At 44.2% G+C, this 18,822-nt stretch overlaps 1 protein-coding gene across 13 annotated transcripts in view; it reads right to left on the reverse strand.

Annotated features, from left to right (window-relative positions):
• The window catches only part of NPRL3 (NPR3 like, GATOR1 complex subunit), a 102,588-nt gene that overhangs the window by 59,749 nt on the left and 24,017 nt on the right, over positions 1-18,822 (reverse strand). For 10 of the 13 annotated variants that reach the window (XM_073362672.1, XM_073362671.1, XM_073362667.1 and 7 more), the window contains 2 exons: positions 15,412-15,565; positions 10,922-11,003 (listed from right to left, as the gene is read on the reverse strand). In XM_073362672.1, the coding sequence (XP_073218773.1) occupies positions 10,922-11,003; positions 15,412-15,565 (236 nt within the window). Of the gene's footprint in view, positions 1-10,921; positions 11,004-12,252; positions 12,317-15,411; positions 15,566-18,822 lie in introns of those variants that run through there. The other 3 variants (XM_073362678.1, XM_073362677.1, XM_073362666.1) reach the window with 3 other exon arrangements.

Below are 18,822 nucleotides of genomic sequence, written 5' to 3' on the forward strand. Positions count from 1 at the left end.
GCCTGCCGTAGCCCCGTGGCACCATGGGGGTGGCAATCCCGCTGGCTGGATCCAAAGCCCTCATGGGCCGGATCCAGCCCATGAGCCATAGTTTGCCCACCTTGCGCTACAGTGTCGACATGGGGTGGGGGTGGGGGGCGCTAGACACTTCAGGATACCTTTACTTTGATTTGGGTCTGTGCACTTCAGTGTGGATGCCAGAACCCAAGGTTTGAGCATGAGTCAGAAAATTCTTAACCTATTGTTAAAATTAAATGTAGACACGTAAGCCCAGGGTTCCCAACAGATCACCTAACTCAAGTCCCACTATCCCTAAGTTTACATTGCTGTGTAAACAATAGCCTAAATTACCAAATATTCCACCCCAAGTCATGAATTCGCATAACAATTTTCAAATTTATCTGACTGTATGTAGTGTTTACACAAGTCTGAAAAGTCAGCTTTAAACTGAAGCTATGTTACAGATTTAGCTAGAGTGCAGCTTCTTGCCACCCCATAACAGAGAAGTAATGGAGCAGAACAGGATTCTGTTCTGTGTTGTGCACCATCAAACTCGTTAGCTAAGATCTCACCCCAGAATCATTACTGGTAATGATCTGAGCTGCAGAAAGACCACAGCTTTACTCTCAGATCCCAGGCTGAACTTGAAGACCTGGTAGATAGAAAAATCCATTACTTGTAAATTAAGCAGATTTGATATGGAAGCCACTAAGAGTTGGAAGCCACTCTCACACATTCCTGAATCCCACATCCAGTCAGCAGCCAGAAGCCTTTAAAGGGCATCCAAAATTACACCACAGTACTACAAACTCCCTGGTTTTTCTTGGGCTTAAAGGATGAAATTTAAAACACACTTGTTTATCCTGGCTAAGGAATATCCAGCAGATTCACCCACAATTGACGTACATTTTGTAACAAGCCATCAAGAGTGAACTCTTAAAATACAGCACAGTCATACAGTATTCTGGATATAATATTCACTCACACTGTTTACAATGCTCAAAGGAAACATGAAAATAAAAATGGACTCCACAGAACAAATTATTAGGGGTGGGATCCATGAAGGGACTTAGGCACTGGAACTCAAGAGTCACAGGGCCTAATTTTTAGGTGTCTAGAAAAAAAACTGTGATCCATAAAGATGAGTTAGGTACCATGGGTCCCTGAACAATGAACAGGGAGGGACAGACACCTAAGAATGCAATCCACAAAAGCCAACAAGCTATTCCAAAGCTGCCTAAGCTAGCCAAAGGTAGATGCCGGCAAGAGGGGTGTGTGCTAAGGCCCACCCCTCTGTCAAACAAGCACCTAAGTCTGTGCTGGGGGGGGAGGGGGGAGCAGAATGAGAATGAGCCAATGAGAATGAGAGACACACTCTGTAGTCCAGTGGTCAGGGCACCCACTGGGAGGTGGGAGACCTAGGGTATGTCTACACTACGAAACTAGGTCGAATTTATAGAAGTCGGTTTTTTAGAAATCGGTTTTATATATTCGAGTGTGTGTGTCCCCACAGAAAATGCTCTAAGTGCATTAACTCGGCGGAGCGCTTCCACAGTACCGAGGCAAGCGTCGACTTCCGGAGTGTTGCACTGTGGGTAGCTATCCCACAGTTCCCGCAGTCTCCGCTGCCCATTGGAATTCTGGGTTGAGATCCCAATGCCTGATGGGGCTAAAACATTGTCGCGGGTGGTTCTGGGTACATATCGTCAGGCCCCCGTTCCCTCCCTCCCCCCGTGAAAGCAAGGGCAGACAATCATTTCGCGCCTTTTTTCCTGAGTTACCTGTGCAGACGCCATACCACGGCAAGCATGGAGCCCGCTCAGGTAACCATCACCCTATGTCTCCTGGGTGCTGGCAGACGCGGTACGGCTTTGCTGCACAGTAGCAGCAACCCATTGCCTTCTGGTAGCAGACGGTGCAATACGACTGGTAGTCGTCCTCGTCGTGTCCGAGGTGCTCCTGGCCACGTCGGCTGGGAGCGCCTGGGCAGACATGGGCGCAGGGACTAAATTTGGAGTGACTTGACCAGGTCATTCTCTTTAGTCCTGCAGTCCTATTGAACCGTCTTATGGTGAGCGGGCAGGCGATACGGACTGCTAGCAGTCGTACTGTACCATCTTCTGCCAGGCAGGCAAGAGATGAGGATTGCTAGCAGTCGTATTGTACCATCTTATGCCAGGCAGGCAAGAGATGAAGATGGCTAGCAGTCGTACTGTACCATCTTCTGCCAAGCAGCCATGAGATGTGGATGGCATGCAGTCCTTCTGCACCGTCTGCTGCCAGCCAAAGATGTAAAAGATAGATGGAGTGGGTCAGAACAAGAAATAGACCAGATTTGTTTTGTACTCATTTGCCTCCTCCCCTGTCTAGATCACACTGCAGTCACTCACAGAGAAGGTGCAGCGAGGTAAATCTAGCCACGTATCAATCAGAGGCCAGGCTAACCTCCTTGTTCCAATAACAACGATAACTTAGGTGCACCATTTCTTATTGGAACCCTCCGTGCAGTCCTGCCTGAAATACTCCTTGATGTACAGGCACACCCTTTGTTGATTTTAGCTCCCTGAAGCCAACCCTGTAAGCCGTGTCGTCAGTCGCCCCTCCCTCCATCAGAGCAACGGCAGACAATCGTTCCGCGCCTTTTTTCTGTGCGGACGCCATACCAAGGCAAGCATGGAGGCCGCTGAGCTCATTTTGGCAATTAGGAGCACATTAAACACCACACGCATTATCCAGCAGTATATGCAGCACCAGAACATGGCAACGCGATACCAGGTGAGGCGGCGACGTCAGCGCGGTCCCGTGAGTGATCAGGACATGGACACAGATTTCTCTGAAAGCATGGGCCCTGACAATGCATGCATCATGGTGCTAATGGGGCAGGTTCATGCTGTGGAACGCCGATTCTGGGCTCGGGAAACAAGCACAGACTGGTGGGACCGCATAGTGTTGCAGGTCTGGGACGATTCCCAGTGGCTGCGAAACTTTCGCATGCGTAAGGGCACTTTCATGGAACTTTGTGACTTGCTTTCCCCTGCCCTGAAGCGCATGAATACCAGGATGAGAGCAGCCCTCACAGTTGAGAAGCGAGTGGCGATAGCCCTGTGGAAGCTTGCAACGCCAGACAGCTACCGGTCAGTTGGGAATCAATTTGGAGTGGGCAAATCTACTGTGGGGGCTGCTGTTATGCAAGTAGCTCACGCAATCAAAGATCTGCTGATATCAAGGGTAGTGACCCTGGGAAATGTGCAGGTCACAGTGGATGGCTTTGCTGCAATGGGATTCCCTAACTGTGGTGGGGCTATAGACGGAACCCATATCCCTATCTTGGCACCGGAGCACCAAGCCGCCGAGTACATAAACCGCAAGGGGTACTTTTCGATAGTGCTGCAAGCTCTGGTGGATCACAAGGGACGTTTCACCAACATCAACGTGGGATGGCCGGGAAAGGTCCATGATGCTCACATCTTCAGGAACTCTGGTCTGTTTCAAAAGCTGCAGGAAGGGACTTTATTCCCAGACTAGAAAATAACTGTTGGGGATGTTGAAATGCCTATATGTATCCTTGGGGACCCAGCCTACCCCTTAATGCCATGGCTCATGAAGCCGTACACAGGCAGCCTGGACAGTAGGCAGGAGCTGTTCAACTACAGGCTGAACAAGTGCAGAATGGTGGTAGAATGTGCATTTGGACGTTTAAAGGCGCGCTGGCGCAGTTTACGGACTCACTTAGACCTCAGCGAAACCAATATTCCCACTGTTATTACTGCTTGCTGTGTGCTCCACAATATCTGTGAGAGTAAGGGGGAGACGTTTATGGCGGGGTGGGAGGCTGAGGCAAATCGCCTAGCTGCTGGTTACGCGCAGCCAGACACCAGGGCGGTTAGAAGAGCACAGGAGGGCGCGGTACGCATCAGAGAAGCTTTGAAAACCAGTTTCATGACTGGCCAGGCTACGGTGTGAAAGTTCTGTTTGTTTCTCCTTGATGAAACCTCCCGCCCCTTGGTTCACTCTACTTCCCTGTAAGCTAACCACCCTCCCCTCCTCCCTTTAATCACCGCTTGCAGAGGCAATAAAGTCATTGCTACTTCACAGTCATGCATTCGTTATTCATTCATCACACAAATAGGGAGATGACTACCAAGGTATCCCAGGAGGGGTGGTGGAGGAGGGAAGGAAAATGCCACACAGCACTTTAAGCACAGCACTTTAAAAGTTTACAACTTTAAAATTTATTGAATGACAGCCTTCTTTTTTTTCCGGCAATCCTCTGTGGTGGAGTGGCTGGTTGGCCGGAGGCCCCCCCACCGCGTTCTTGGGCGTCTGGGTGTGGAGGCTATGGAACTTGGGGAGGAGGGCGGTTGGTTACAGAGGGGCAGCAATGGCAGTCTGTGCTCCAGCTGCCTTTGCTGCAGCTCAACCATACACTGGAGCATTCTGGTTTGGTCCTGCAGCAGCCTCAGCATTGAATCCTGCCTCCTCTCATCACGCTGCCGCCACATTTGAGCTTCAGCCCTGTCTTCAGCCCGCCACTTACTCTCTTCAGCCCGCCACCTCTCCTCCCGGTCATTTTGTGCTTTCCTGCACTCTGACATTATTTGCCTCCACGCATTCGTCTGTGCTCTGTCAGTGTGGGAGGACAGCATGAGCTCGGAGAACATTTCATCGCGAGTGTGTTTTTTTTTCCTCTTTCTAAGCTTCACTAGCCTCTGGGAAGGAGAAGATCCTGTGATCATTGAAACACATGCAGCTGGTGGAGAAAAAAAAGGGACAGCGGTATTTAAAAAGACACATTTTATAAGACAGTCGCTACACTCTTTCAGGGTAAACCTTGCTGTTAACATTACATACATAGCACATGTGCTTTCGTTACAAGGTCGCATTTTGCCTCCTCCCACCGCGTGACTACCCCCTCAACCTTCCCCCCTCCCTGTGGCTAACAGCGGGGAACATTTCTGTTTAGCCACAGGCAAACAGCCCAGCAGGAATGGGCTCCTCTGAGTGTCCCCTGAAGAAAAGCACTCTATTTCAACCAGGTGACCATGAATTATATCTCACTCTCCTGAGGATAACACAGAGAGATAAAGAACGGATTTTGGTTGAATGCCAGCAAACATACACTGCAATGCTTTGTTCTACAGTGATTCCCGAGTACGTGTTACTGGCCTGGAGTGGTAAAGTGTCCTACCATGAAGGACGAAAAAAGGCTGCCCTCCCCAGAAACCTTTTGCAAAGGCTTTAGGACTACATCTAGGAGAACCGCAAATGCCAGGGCAAAGTAATCCTTTCACATGCTTGCTTTTAACCCATGTATAGCATTTTAAAAGGTACACTCACCAGAGGTCCCTTCTCCGCCTGCTGGGTCCAGGAGGCAGCCTTGGGTGGGTTCGGGGGGTACTGGCTCCAGGTCTAGGGTGAGAAACAGTTCCTGGCTGTCGGGAAAACCGGTTTCTCCGCTTGCTTGCTGTAAGCTATCTACAACCTCCTCCTCATCTTCGTCCCCAAAACCTGCTTCCGTATTGCCTCCATCTCCATTGAAGGAGTCAAACAACACGGCTGGGGTAGTGGTGGCTGAACCCCCTAAAATGGCATGCAGCTCATCATAGAAGCGGCATGTTTGGGGCTCTGACCCAGAGCGGCTGTTCGCCTCTCTGGTTTTCTGGTAGGCTTGCCTCAGCTCCTTCAGTTTCACGCGGCACTGCTTCGGGTCCCTGTTATGGCCTCTGTCCTTCATGCCCTGGGAGATTTTCACAAAGGTTTTGGCATTTCGAAAACTGGAACGGAGTTCTGATAGCACGGATTCCTCTCCCCAAACAGCGATCAGATCCCATACCTCCCGTTCGGTCCATGCTGGAGCTCTTTTGCGATTCTGGGACTCCATCATGGTCACCTGTGCTGATGAGCTCTGCATGGTCACCTGCAGCTTGCCACGCTGGCCAAACAGGAAATGAGATTCAAAAGTTTGCGGTTCTTTTCCTGTCTACCTGGCCAGTGCATCTGAGTTGAGAGTGGTGTCCAGAGCGGTCAGAATGGAGCACTCTGGGATAGCTCCCGGAGGCCAATACCATCGAATTGTGTCCACAGTACCCCAAATTCGAGCCGGGAACGTCGATTTAAGCACTAATCCACTTGTCAGGGGTGGAGTAAGGAAATCGATTTTAAGAGCCCTTTAAGTCGAAATAAAGGGCTTCACTGTGTGGACGGGTGCAGGTTTAAATCGATTTAACGCTGCTAAATTCGACCTAAAGTCCTAGTGTAGACCAGGGCCTAGGCTTCAGTCTCCCTGCTTCAATGGCTATGTATTTATCCACAATGGAACAACTTCAGCAGCCTAGATTGACAGGTTTCAGAGTAACAGCCATGTTAGTCTGTATTCGCAAAAAGAAAAGGAGTACTTGTGGCACCTTAGAGACTAACCAATTTATTTGAGCATAAGCTTTCATGAGCTACAGCTCACTTCATCAGATGCATACTGTGGAAAGCGTAGAAGATCTTTTTATACACACAAAGCCCACATCAGTATATCGCATAGCTCAGTAGTTAAGAGTATTCTCCTGAGAGGTGGGAAACACTCTATTCAAATCCTTTCTTCCTCTTTGGCAGACAGGAGTGAACTGAACCGAGCGGTAGTGGGGAACCCAGGCAGCAACCTGGAGGGGAGAGGGGAGCCAGGACCCTGAGGGTACCCCGGCTCCAAGCAGAGAGCCCAGGCCCAACTGGGAGTGAGGAGCTCACCAGGCTCTAACTGGAGCCCCCCCCCCCCCATCTGGAGGTGACAGCCCAAGCTGTGAGCTGCTTTCTGGATGACAGCAAACAGCCGATGTAAGTAACCTGCAGTGTCTACACAGACACTGTCACCCTAACTATACCGACATAAGCCCTACAACTCTTGTGGAGGTGGAATTATGATGCTGGTGTAGCAGGGCACTTACATCATCAGCAGGAGCAAGGCTATAGTGTGTACATGGACATAATTAGGTCGACCTAACTTTGCAGTTTAGACCAGGGCTAAGTAATAACATCTGAATCCAAAATTCAATGTATTCAATTATCTACATTAAAGTGAATGAGTAATAGTTGTAAGTGCAAGAGTAAGTGTCCACTAATTTTGGTTGTCCACTATGATGCCCTGAACATGATTTTCAGAGGTGATGAGCACCACAGTTCCAATTAAATTCAACACAGACACTCAGCACTCGTGGAATATCAGATCTGAGATGTCCCAAACTGGATATCCAAAATTTGTAGATACTTATGAAAATTTTGGCCTTAACTTCTGCGCCTGTTTCTCCATATGCAAGATACAGATAATTATATCTACTCACCTTTTTACACCACTTCATCTACAAGTAGAGTGTCCTATAGACATGTTTATTAGATGCTATTCAAAATGTACCCTAGGAAGCGGATTATAGTCTTGTGTTGGTAGCCTGCTCTTTGAAATACAAAGCAGTAGCCATTTGGAGCACTGAATAAGATGTACCCCTTTTTGCATGTACACTACTTGTTATCTGTTATTTATGGCTTTTGGACCAAGCACTGCCATGCACTATGGCTGTTATTGTGTCAGTACATCAGCCTTATTCATGTGGTGATGTTGTAATTATTTTGACCTCTTAGTAGCCTCTTCTACTGAGCCATGGAGACCAGTTTGTGTATAAGTAGTCTCTGGGCTTGTCCAGATGACTAGTCAGTGCACTGCAAGTTGGGCTGTAAATCTACAACATACTAGCAAGTCACGCACTAACTGGCCACGTGGACCTTGCTACTGTGCACTAAAAATTCCCTAGAGTGTGCTGATCTACTCTGCTTTGAAACACTCCAACCTGCCACACACTTAAACTAGCCATCTAGACAAGCCCACTGTCTCAAAACCTTTTGTGGTGTACGTATCACTTTTGTTCTGTATTTCACCTTAGAAATTTCTACAAAGCCTGCCTATATTGTGGGGACATCTGACATTTTGAGAGACAAAGTTGAAACAAAATGTTAACAGAGAGACAACACCCTCATGAAGATTTTCTCTATTTTTGTTCATTCTTTCTTTGGTTGTCAGCCTTCCCCTAAAAGAAATCAGTCAGCCTGAAAGTGTGTGGTTGCTCTTGTATGAAAAACCTATCTGGAAAGGGATGGAAACAGTAGAGCCCCACTAAAACAGACAGAGGTTTTGAAGAAGAAAATATCAAGTGGTGGGCTGGTGTAAACCTAACAAAGCTTTTCTGCAGCTGTAGTTTAATCTATGGCAAACAGTCTGTTCGGTTACCTAAATTTGGACTAGTGGGAGGGTTTAGGTTTTATGATGAGTGCATGTTTGCAGCTTAGAAGTGAGCTGTAGCTGAGATATTTTGGCCTTCAAGCCATAGCTTTTTGTTCACATTGTAGGCAGAGTTGTGTGAAAAATGTCTGAGGATCCCAAACGCATTAAAATCTTTTGAACTAATCATTAAAAACCCCTGCTTTCTGAGGTTCTCTTCTACAGTCATTAGGAGATCATGGGAACTAATGCTATAAATACCTGTAATCATGACAGCCCACCTAATTTATACCACAATTAAAAAGATAGGAGCATTCAATGCATTTTGAGCTGTGACAAAAGGTTCAGATTTTTATACATCTCATGAGACAGAATGAAGCACTACGGATATGTCAGATCTGACTTGAAATACTCCAGTGCCATCTAGTGGGGAGCACCTTGTAGGAAAATACTTTGAAACAATTGCATCCCCCTCAGTTACAGCACCACAGCTCCAATTAAAGTCAACTCAGGTTTGGCACTGCTGAAAATCAGGTCCAAGATGTTTCAAATTGGGCATCCAAAAAATCAGTGGATGTTTCTGACTTGCCCAAGTGAGCCACTGGCAGAACCAGAAATAGAACCTGGTTCACAACTCCATGTGCCCTATCTACTGCACCATGCTGCTTCCCAGGAGGTAAGCTGCCAGAAATTCATACACAATTAAGACAATAATTGGCTACTATCAAGATTTATAACTATTTAATTGCTTTGCCCACCTCAGACTAATCAAAGAGATACAAAGCATATAATGTTGTAAACAACTGTAATTGTACAGTGATGCTGATACAATGCCATAAAAGCAGACTCTAAAGATATAAAGCGAACAGCACTTGGTGAGGAAACCATCAAACAAGTTCATTCCAGCTTTAACTGGGATAGACTCTAGTAACGCCTTCAAATCAGAAATAAGCTAGGTAAAATAATTAAAGACAAGATTCCATTGAGCAATGCTCCATGTCAAGGTGAGATAATGTGGCAGAAGTTTCCACTACAGCATGGATTACGGCTGGGGGGAGGAGGGGACCTACTTCCCCCAGATAGTCCCTGTCCCAGAACATGTCTATCTCAATGGATGGCAGCTGCTAGTACACTGGGAAAATTGTGTTGGCACCGCTGCTATGTATTATCCGTCCTTACCATGAGTTTTGGTCCTAGATTCAAAATTCTCTCAGTCACTGTTCTCAGCCACTAGATGTCACTGTATTACTGGGCAGTCCCCATAGTCTATCATTCAGTGGCAACCTTAGTGAGTCACAAATAAATAATTCAGAAGGAAGGCAGAAAAACAAGAAGTGAGTGAGAATTGGATATTCAAAATCCAGGCCAGGAAAAATGTTTTCAAATAAAACTCAGAGTATGTTTTACAGGATTCACACCAAATCCAGATTCTGCAGCTTCTTTCAAAGGGGCCTGAATTTCTTCCAGAAGTTTAAGTTCAAGAGCCATTAATATAGAAGATTTTTGACAATCCATTCCTATCTAAGATGCTTCTCTGGCCCCCATTACAGTAGTATTTAATCATGGGTCTTTAACATATTTATCCTCACAACAATCCTGTGAGGTAGGAAAGTGCTACTACCCCTTTCTGAAGATGGAGAACTTTAGGTCCATAGAGATTAAGTGACTTAACCAAAGTCACCCAGGGAGTCTGTGGCAGAGCAAGGAATTGAAGCCTGGCCCCTAAACACTGAGTCAACCTTCTTGCTCTACTTATCTGCCAAGGCCCCTGGTTCAGGGTTCTCTTCTCCCCCTGCTGTGGTAGCTATTGTCACCAACACATGCTAGTGCACCAAATCCAGCCCTTTGCTCTGCATTAAGGGGTTAGCAATGCCATAACTGTCGGAGCAGAAAGACACAGGCTGGAATTTTCAAAAGGAGCCCAAGGGAGATGGGTGCCCAACTCCCACTGAGATTCATGGGAACTGAGCTTTTAACTCCTTTAGACATCTTTGAAATCCCAGCCAGAACCATCAACTGGTCAGGCTTTGACAGGTTGCAGTTTATATGCTGCTAAAGGCCTCGCTCATTCAGGCTTTCATGCGCGCACAGTGTAACCAAGTGAGGTGGGGGCAACCTGTGGAACTGCCAACTATGTTACATGGGGCACTGCATAAAATTGTATGTTTTGGGTGCTTGCTGGGAGAGCTGCTGCCCAAAATGCTGCTTTGCAAATAAGTTGTCATTAGGCCTCTTGCCAGCCAGGGAAGAGTAGCACAGTTCTTGTAGCCATGACAAAGACTCCTATCAAGCCTTATAGAAGATAATCCCTGGGATATCCCACTGGAGAGACCAAGACAGCAACTTGGTCTCCATCATGTTTCTGATTTACTCCGACAGCTAAACTCCATATTGCTACAAATCTCCACCTGGTTTAACTTCAAAGCCCAAAGGACCACTCACTTTTTGGGCTCTATACTTGTTCATGTTCACTGCCTGGTATGAGACGGACTCAAACACAATACAAAAATAAAGGCAAACCTCCTCTCTGAACTGGTGTCTCCAGTGATCCGAAAATCACTAATGGGAAGAGACACATAAAATCAGATGAGTTAGTGATAATATACAGGTCAAAGACTTTTCACCAAGAAGCAGAATAGCATGGGCTATCAGAAGGACTCCTCTTACCTGTCATAAGCCTCCTTGAGGTCTCTGGCCAGCTTGCACTTGGGCAGAATGTGATGGAAAGGTGATTGCGGACCTTCTGCTGCTATGGGAAGATTAAAACAAAAAAGCATTCAACTGTTTTCAAAGCAGAGAAACCTTGCTTTCAGACGGTCAACTGAATTTTGCACAATTGTAATAGCAGATTCTGTGGACAGATTAGACAGTGACAGATTCAAGTCCGTTTAATCCACATTCACCTTTCACAGTTGTTGTTTTTCAATTAAGCAAAAGTAATAAGAACGTCTTTTTGAATCCCAACTTTATGCAATATGGGCATCTTCACTAATCTGAGGAGCAACTACTTCTTTGTTTTTACTTCTAAGTTTTAGTTTTTAATGCTTGTAGCAAGACAATACAATACATGTTGTACCCCTGTGAAAGTAAAGCAAGGCACATACACACTTAAGAGGTTAATGCTGATTTATTAGTAAAGCTCCAGAAATTCACTCCATACTCTAACTGTAACAGCTCATGCAACTGGCTCACTCTCAACAGAATTGGGATTCTTAGGTTACATCACAGCAAGTAACGCTTTCAAAAGTGCATAGGTCCCACTGACTTTCAATGAGACCACAGGCTCTTAAGTGTCTAAGTCACTTTTGAAAGTGAGACATAGGTTCTTTTGAAAATTTTACTGAGTGACCTTAAAAAGGGGGACATCTTCATAACAGGTTGAAACAATGCCATGTTACTATCTACACTAGTCATGGAAACTCTACATGCGAAATAGAAAGATCCCTCTTGAGGATGGCCAGAGGGCTTGGCATACAGGGTCACAGAATGGGAAACCTGGATTTGATTACCCGAGGGCTTTCCCACATCTGGATAGCAAATGCACCAGAAGGCATATCTGTATCACTCATACTCCTTCCCTAGTGAATGACAGGAGCAGAACTAGTCACAAAAGCAACCGAGATACTTCACTTGTAGAGTGGGGATCTCTATGTAACACAGGTGATCTCAGAGATAAGGCAAAGTGGAGTCAAAGGCAGTCTGAATGAGAAAAGCCACAGAACCCCATTCAAACTGGCCCTATTCATGGAGTGCCCATTGTTTATACTCAAAAGCATGAGAAAGGCAAAAGAACAGCTACACCGAGATATTTGGGGATACCAGAAGAGCTGTCTCAGGTGAATACTTTAGTCTCCTGCAAACTGCAGTTTTGACTGTTTTGGGTTTCAAAAATATCAGATTAAAACTAAAGCTCCTTTGCAAACACCAGCTGTGGGCTCTGACAGGCGGGTCAGTGTGCATTAGAGGCTTTACCAACTATGTCAACCATGATTGCTTACTTTGACTGAAGTTCATGCAGCCACCACCAGATTTTAATTCTCTTCACCTGACTCCGAACATCACCTTGCACAGGAATCATGACAAAGAATCATGCACAAGCTCTGACTGTAGGCAAAGCCACATAGTGCAAACACATGCTCCAATACTGAGACCTTGCTGCATTATGATTGGGCTTTCAGCATTAGCATTTTCAGTGACATTTTATACTGAGTTTATAACTACATGCTACAACATGGCAATAATTCAGAAAAGAGTGATAAACATCTTCCTTTAACACACAAAAGGGTTTGGGTTTTGTTTTCTTAAAAAACAAATGAACAAAACAAAATGACAAGCACAAGAAATTCTGCAGTAAGAGAGCTCTTTCAAAGCTCGGATACACATGGGAGTCTTTAACAGGAATTACAGAGAAAAAAGAACCATGATAGCACCTCAAGGGCTTGAGGTTAGAGTAGGTCACCTCAGGGACTATAAGGGGAAGGGAAAAGTAGAGATAAGGCCTGAGAAGGTCCATTTGTCCAACTGAATCATACACTGTAAGCAGCATTGTTCTAGCCATGTCAGTCCCAGGATATTAGAGAGACAAGATGGGTGAGGGAATATCTTTAAAAAAATAGAGCTCTGTGTAAGCTTGAAAGCTTGCCTCTGACCAACAGAAGTTTGTCCAATAAAAGATATTCCCTCATCCACCTTGTCTCTCTGATTGAATCATAGTGAGAATCAGAAAGACTGTTATAGCAAATGGTCTGTGTGGGTTCTCCAGTACAACCCCTACTTTGTGGAAATACACACTTGGGCACATACCACCACAGCTCAGGAGCAGGATTTCATTGGCTGCTGGGTTAGTAACTGGCATATAATATTGTAGTGACTTCAAGCATAGCACCACCCTCCAAAAATGAAAGCGCCTCTCTCAAAGATTTGCCCCATTTATTGGTTGGCTTTAACAATGGGACCCAATTATTGTAATAAATTATGTAAACTCTAAAGGATAACACTTTACACTGTTGCAGTATTCCTTTTTTAAACAACTCCATTCCAAAACTGGAACTAGTCTCATTCTTTCTTGCTCCTTTGTTTAAATGCACTATAATCTGGCAATTACATTCCAAGTAACTTCTCTCAAGCAGAACCTGGAAGTTATGCCAAGCAGTAAAGAGACGGCTTTTATACATGTACAAAAACGGACTAAGACAAGAGCCTGATTTTGCCCATGACCCCCAGTCACGTTGGAAACTCAAGGCTCCAGTTAAGAACATAAGAATTGCCATACTGGGTCAGACCAAAGATCCATCCAGCCCAGTATTCTGTCTACTGACAGTGACCATTGCCAGGTGTCCCAGAGGGAGTGCACCTAACAGGCAATGATCAAGTGATCGCTCTCTTGCCATCCATCTCCACCCTCTGACAAACAGAGGCTAGGGACACCATTCCTTACCCATCCTGGCTAATAGCCATGTATGGATTTAACCTCCATGAATTTATCCAGTTCTCTTTTAAACCCCGTTATAGTCCTAGCCGCCACAACCTCCTCAGGCAAGGAGTTCCACAGGTTGACTGTGCGCTGAGTGAAGAAGAACTTCCTTTTATTTGTTTTAAACCTGCTACCCATTAACTTCATTTGGTGGCCCCTAGTTCTTATATTATGGGAACTAGTAAATAAACTTTTCCTTATTCACTTTCTCCACACCACTCATGATTTTATAGACCTCTATCATATCCCCCTTTAGTCTCCTCTTTTCCAAGCTGAGAAGTCCTAGCCTCTTTAATCTCTCCTCATATGGGACCCGTTCCAAACCCCTAATCATTTTAGTTGCCCTTTTCTGAATCTTTTCTAATACCAGTATATCTTTTTTGAGAGGAGGGGACCACATCTGTACACAGTATTCAAGATGTGGGCGTACCATGGATTTATATAAGGGCAATAATATATTCTCTGTCTTATTCTCTATCCCTTTTTTAATGATTCCTAAATTCCCGTTTGCTTTTTTGACCGCTGCTGCACACTGCGTGGACGTCTTCAGAGAACTATCCACGATGACTCCAAGATCTTTCTCCTGATTAGTTGTAGCTAAATTAGGCCCCCATCATATTATATGTATAGTTGGGGTTATTTTTTCCCCAATATGCATTACTTTACATTTATCCACATTAAATTTCATTTGCCATTTTGTTGTCCAATTCCTTAGTTTTGTGAGATCTTTCTGAAGTTCTTCACAGTCTGCTTCGGTCTTAACTATCTTGAGCAGTTTAGTATCTTCTGCAAACTTTGCCACCTCGCTGTTTACCCCTTTCTCCAGATCATTTATGAATAAGTTGAATAGGATTGTTCCTAGGACTGACCCTTGGGGATCACCACTAGTTACCCCTCTACATTTTGAACATTTACCATTTATTCCTACCCTTTGTTCCCTGTCTTTTAACCAGTTCTCAATCCATGAAAGGATCTTCCCTCTTATCCCATAACAACTCAATTTACGTTAGAGCCTTTGGTGAGGGAGCTTGTCAAAGGCTTTCTGGAAATCTAAGTACACTATGTCCACGAATTCTCCCTTGTCCACGTGTTTGTTGACCCCCGTCAAAGAACTCCAATAGGATTAGTAAGACATGATCTCCCTTTACAGAAACCATGCTGACTTTTGCGCAACAATTTGTCTTCTTCTAGGTGTCTGACAATTTTATTCTTTACTATTGTTTCAACTAATTTGCCAGGTACTGACATTAGACTTACCAGTCTGTAATTGCCAGGATCACCTCTAGAGCCCTTCTTAAATATTGATGTTACATTAGCTATCTTCCAGTCACTGAGTACAGTAGCTGATTTAAAGGACAGGTTACAAACCATAGTTAATAGTTCTGCAATTTCACATCCAAGTTCTTTCAGAACTCTTGGGTGAATGCCATCTGGTCCTGGTGACTTGTTACGGTTAACAAGATGTGAAAGGTTTGCTCACTAAGTCACTTTGTTACCCAGCTCCCAGGATTCCTGCTACTGCCTCACTGTTACTACACGTATGCACAACACTAACATTCTCAAACCATGGTAATCTGCATTTAAGTGGATTATTCATTAAATTAGCCAGTAACTGACTGACTATCCCACGTCGAAAGTACCCTTTGGTAAATAAGCTCCCCATTACCCTGAGTTCAGAACTCACTTTCTGACATGGCAGACACTTCATCCTGAATGGCTAGGATCAACTTGGCCTCTCTGGTCAGGTACTGGCAACGACGCTCCTCATGCTGTAGAACTATGGCAATTCGACGAGAGAGATTGTGTAAACAGTTGATCACTGATGGATCTGCGTTCGCCTACAGGCAACAGAAGAACAGACCTGGTCAATAATTCAGAAGCTGCCAAAAACATGAAACTAGATGAAACATGAGTGTTGCACTGCTGGACAAGTTATTTTTAATAATTTTCATTAAAGATCATGAATTATCTTTAATAGTTAGGTTGGAGGTCAGCCTCCCTGGCAATTGTCAAGACAAAGGAGATTTCTCTGACTCACACAGTAGTAAAGCAGGAGGGCAGAGATCCGTAACTACAGCAAGTCAAACATACATAACTAGGCCAAGAAGTAGTCATGAAAATGATGAGGAGGGATCTCCAAGTTGGCATGTACAAAACAACAAACATAACCTATGGCATGATTACTCATTTTACTTGTGTATCTTCCCATTTGTTATTGGACCATTTACTAAAAGAAAGATTACAGAACAGACCTTCAGAGCATTAGAGGGAAACTTCACACTACTGAAAAAATTAAAAATATCAATAAATTCTAATACAAAAGCTCTGGAAATACAAGGATGACACAGCTTTTACCACAAGCCAATCTCTCTATACTGGAGCACTGGTGTTAGTTTTACCCATTTTAGTCAAACTTTAGGAAGCTTATTTACACTGACTGCAAATCACAGTCACCATTATTTTAATTTTCTTCACCTGAATCAAAGCCTGGTCATACACAGGAATAGGGACAAATAATCATGCAAATACTCTGACTTTAGGTAGAGCTACATAGTGAAAACACATGCCCCAATATTCACACATTATGAGTAGGCTTTTGGCATTAAAATTTTCAACAACATTTTATGCTAATCACTAGAGAACTAAAAAGGTGCTATGGCACTTTTAATCCCAAAGAAAATGGAATTTGATTTAGGTTTACACACTTCTAACAAATATTACTTATTTAAAACATTCCATTTGTAGGTGTCCCTCTAGAATGAAAGTGCTGCAAAGCCTATCGGCCACAGACAGCTGATAAGGTGGGGCTCACTGGTTCTAAGCCAGGAAGGGTGCAGTAAGCAGCTGCTCTATGTCTGTTAAGACATTTAAAGGAATTTAAGCTTCAGACAGCAGATAACCTCACATCTAAACTAGAAAAGCATGAGTCAACATTTTTGCAGGCCAACATTTTTGCCGAGTCACAACACGTTGGTAGGGCTGAAACTTAGCACAGCAGAATCCCTGATTATAACATTTGGGTCTTAGCCTGTTCTGTCTGCTGCAGATGGACTCTCCCCTTTATCTTAGAGTACCTCCACCCACAACTTTGAGAAGTCATCTGCAGCAGTAACTCTGTTAGCAAAATTCCATTTGCCTTACATGTAGTATGTTCCACAGACAGTTCTCTACGAAGAGAAGGTCGTTTTGGTAAATACAATGCAGTGCTGCTTAAAAAGATGGCAAAGTAAACTCCAACTGAATTACAAAGCCAGAATTTCTGCTTTTGTTCCCTGTACGAGGGCCATTCTCTAGATTCTAGAGAAATACAAGCTACACCAAAGTTGATGGCTTCACGGCAAATCACCAAGTTGTCGCATAGAGCATGTGAATGAATAAGCAATGTTTTCAACGTAAGCCAGATTCAGAATGATGTTTATATGTTTTAGATTTTCTGAATTGAATTCTGGGTAATTCCATCTCTCTATTAACTCTGTGAAACTCAAGCAGAAAACTCTGTCCCCCTCGTGAGGGAGAACTTAGTCATCTCAAAAAAGCCAACAGCAAAGGACACATTAGTATAACAGAAAAACCTTTGTTTCACTGACAGCACTCTTAACAACTGGGGGGGAAGAAGGAGGAGTAGGAGGCTCTTCTCCATTTCTGCTTTTGGCCACCAGGGTCAGGACATGAACTCCACAGTCCGAAACAGAAGCCATATCACAACCAATTGCTTTACAAAGGCTTATTTCCCTCAGGTATAACTCCCTTAATCCTTCCCAGAAAGCTCCTTAGTTCATATTCATGGATTCCATACACACACGCACGCACGGTGCTACCTCTACAACACTCAGGCTTATGGAGTGGAAAGGGAAAGCCAGAGCTGGGAAATCAAATGCTGATCTCACATATGGCAGCTTTTATGCCGTCAAAGTGGCTGAAATCAGGCTTCTCTAAACACGAAAGCGATTCTACAGCAATGTTAAAATCAGAATGAGTGGTTCTGAGCAAACCTACTTCCAGAATCGTTGGGCTAAATATGGGCCCCACTATGTAAATAAGTACAATACAGCAGGCTTGACCAGAAGAGAAAAACAAAAAACGTTGTGTGACTTATGAGAGACTCAGTACAAGTCTATAGCCTAATAACTCTACACACTACCTGTCACTTTGAACTCGAGACCCAACACCTGCCTGGTGCCTTCCTTCCCCTGGCTCACACGAATAGAAAGATGCCACTTCTAAGATGTTATCAGGTTCAAGGAAATAGCCTTAAATATGTGAACCGGAGTCCTTCTCTCGAAAATCCTGCAGCATGACTTGGGACTCCAAAGAATGCTGTTCAGAAATGTCACTACAGAAGAACTTATAAGAGGGCTAGTAATTTCCCTACAGAAATTCAAGGCCCTTCTCCCCCATACCTAGAATTTCTCCTGAATATGACAAGAAGGGCAAGAACGCATTTTGGTCACCAAACCAAACAACACTTTCAGCAAAAGGCCAGGTTCAGATGAAACCACAAACCTCTGATGCAGCAAAGGACACACAACCTAATTTCAGGAAGCTGTGTTTGGGACAGAAAGGGGACTCAAGTCCCATTTCCATCTAAAAATATAAGCCTAAACTTGATTCTTGATAAGCTTTGATTCTTGGAATAGGTGCGTTAATTATCCCTCAATTTCTAAGTGTATTTGCTAATTGTCACATAGTAGTCACTGTAAATGACAGAGGCAAGGAAATTTTGCTTTGTTTTTGCTTCAGAATTTGAATTACTCAGTATATGCTATACTTAAGATTGCAAAACAGTTTTCATATCTCAGTTTCCACTCACTCCTAAATTTTGAAAAATTATCCTCATGGGCTGGAATTTTCCATGCTTGGACTGTGCCTGATGGGTTTTTTTTTTTTTATTATTGGTTCTACTCTGAGGACAGTCTCTTCAGCTATTTTTGAGTTCTGTGTGTATGGGGGAAAAATTTCACTGCAAAATATAATAGCTACACTTCCTGCTAATCATTATTTATTACAAACAGACTGCCTGCTTAACATAAGAGAGACTGATTATTCAAAAATCCTGAGCTTTGGAAGCTCACCTATCCGTAGTTTAGTGAGGAGT

The sequence above is a fragment of the Lepidochelys kempii genome, chromosome 10, assembly GCF_965140265.1.
Source record: "Lepidochelys kempii isolate rLepKem1 chromosome 10, rLepKem1.hap2, whole genome shotgun sequence".
Lineage (NCBI taxonomy): Eukaryota > Metazoa > Chordata > Testudines > Cheloniidae > Lepidochelys > Lepidochelys kempii.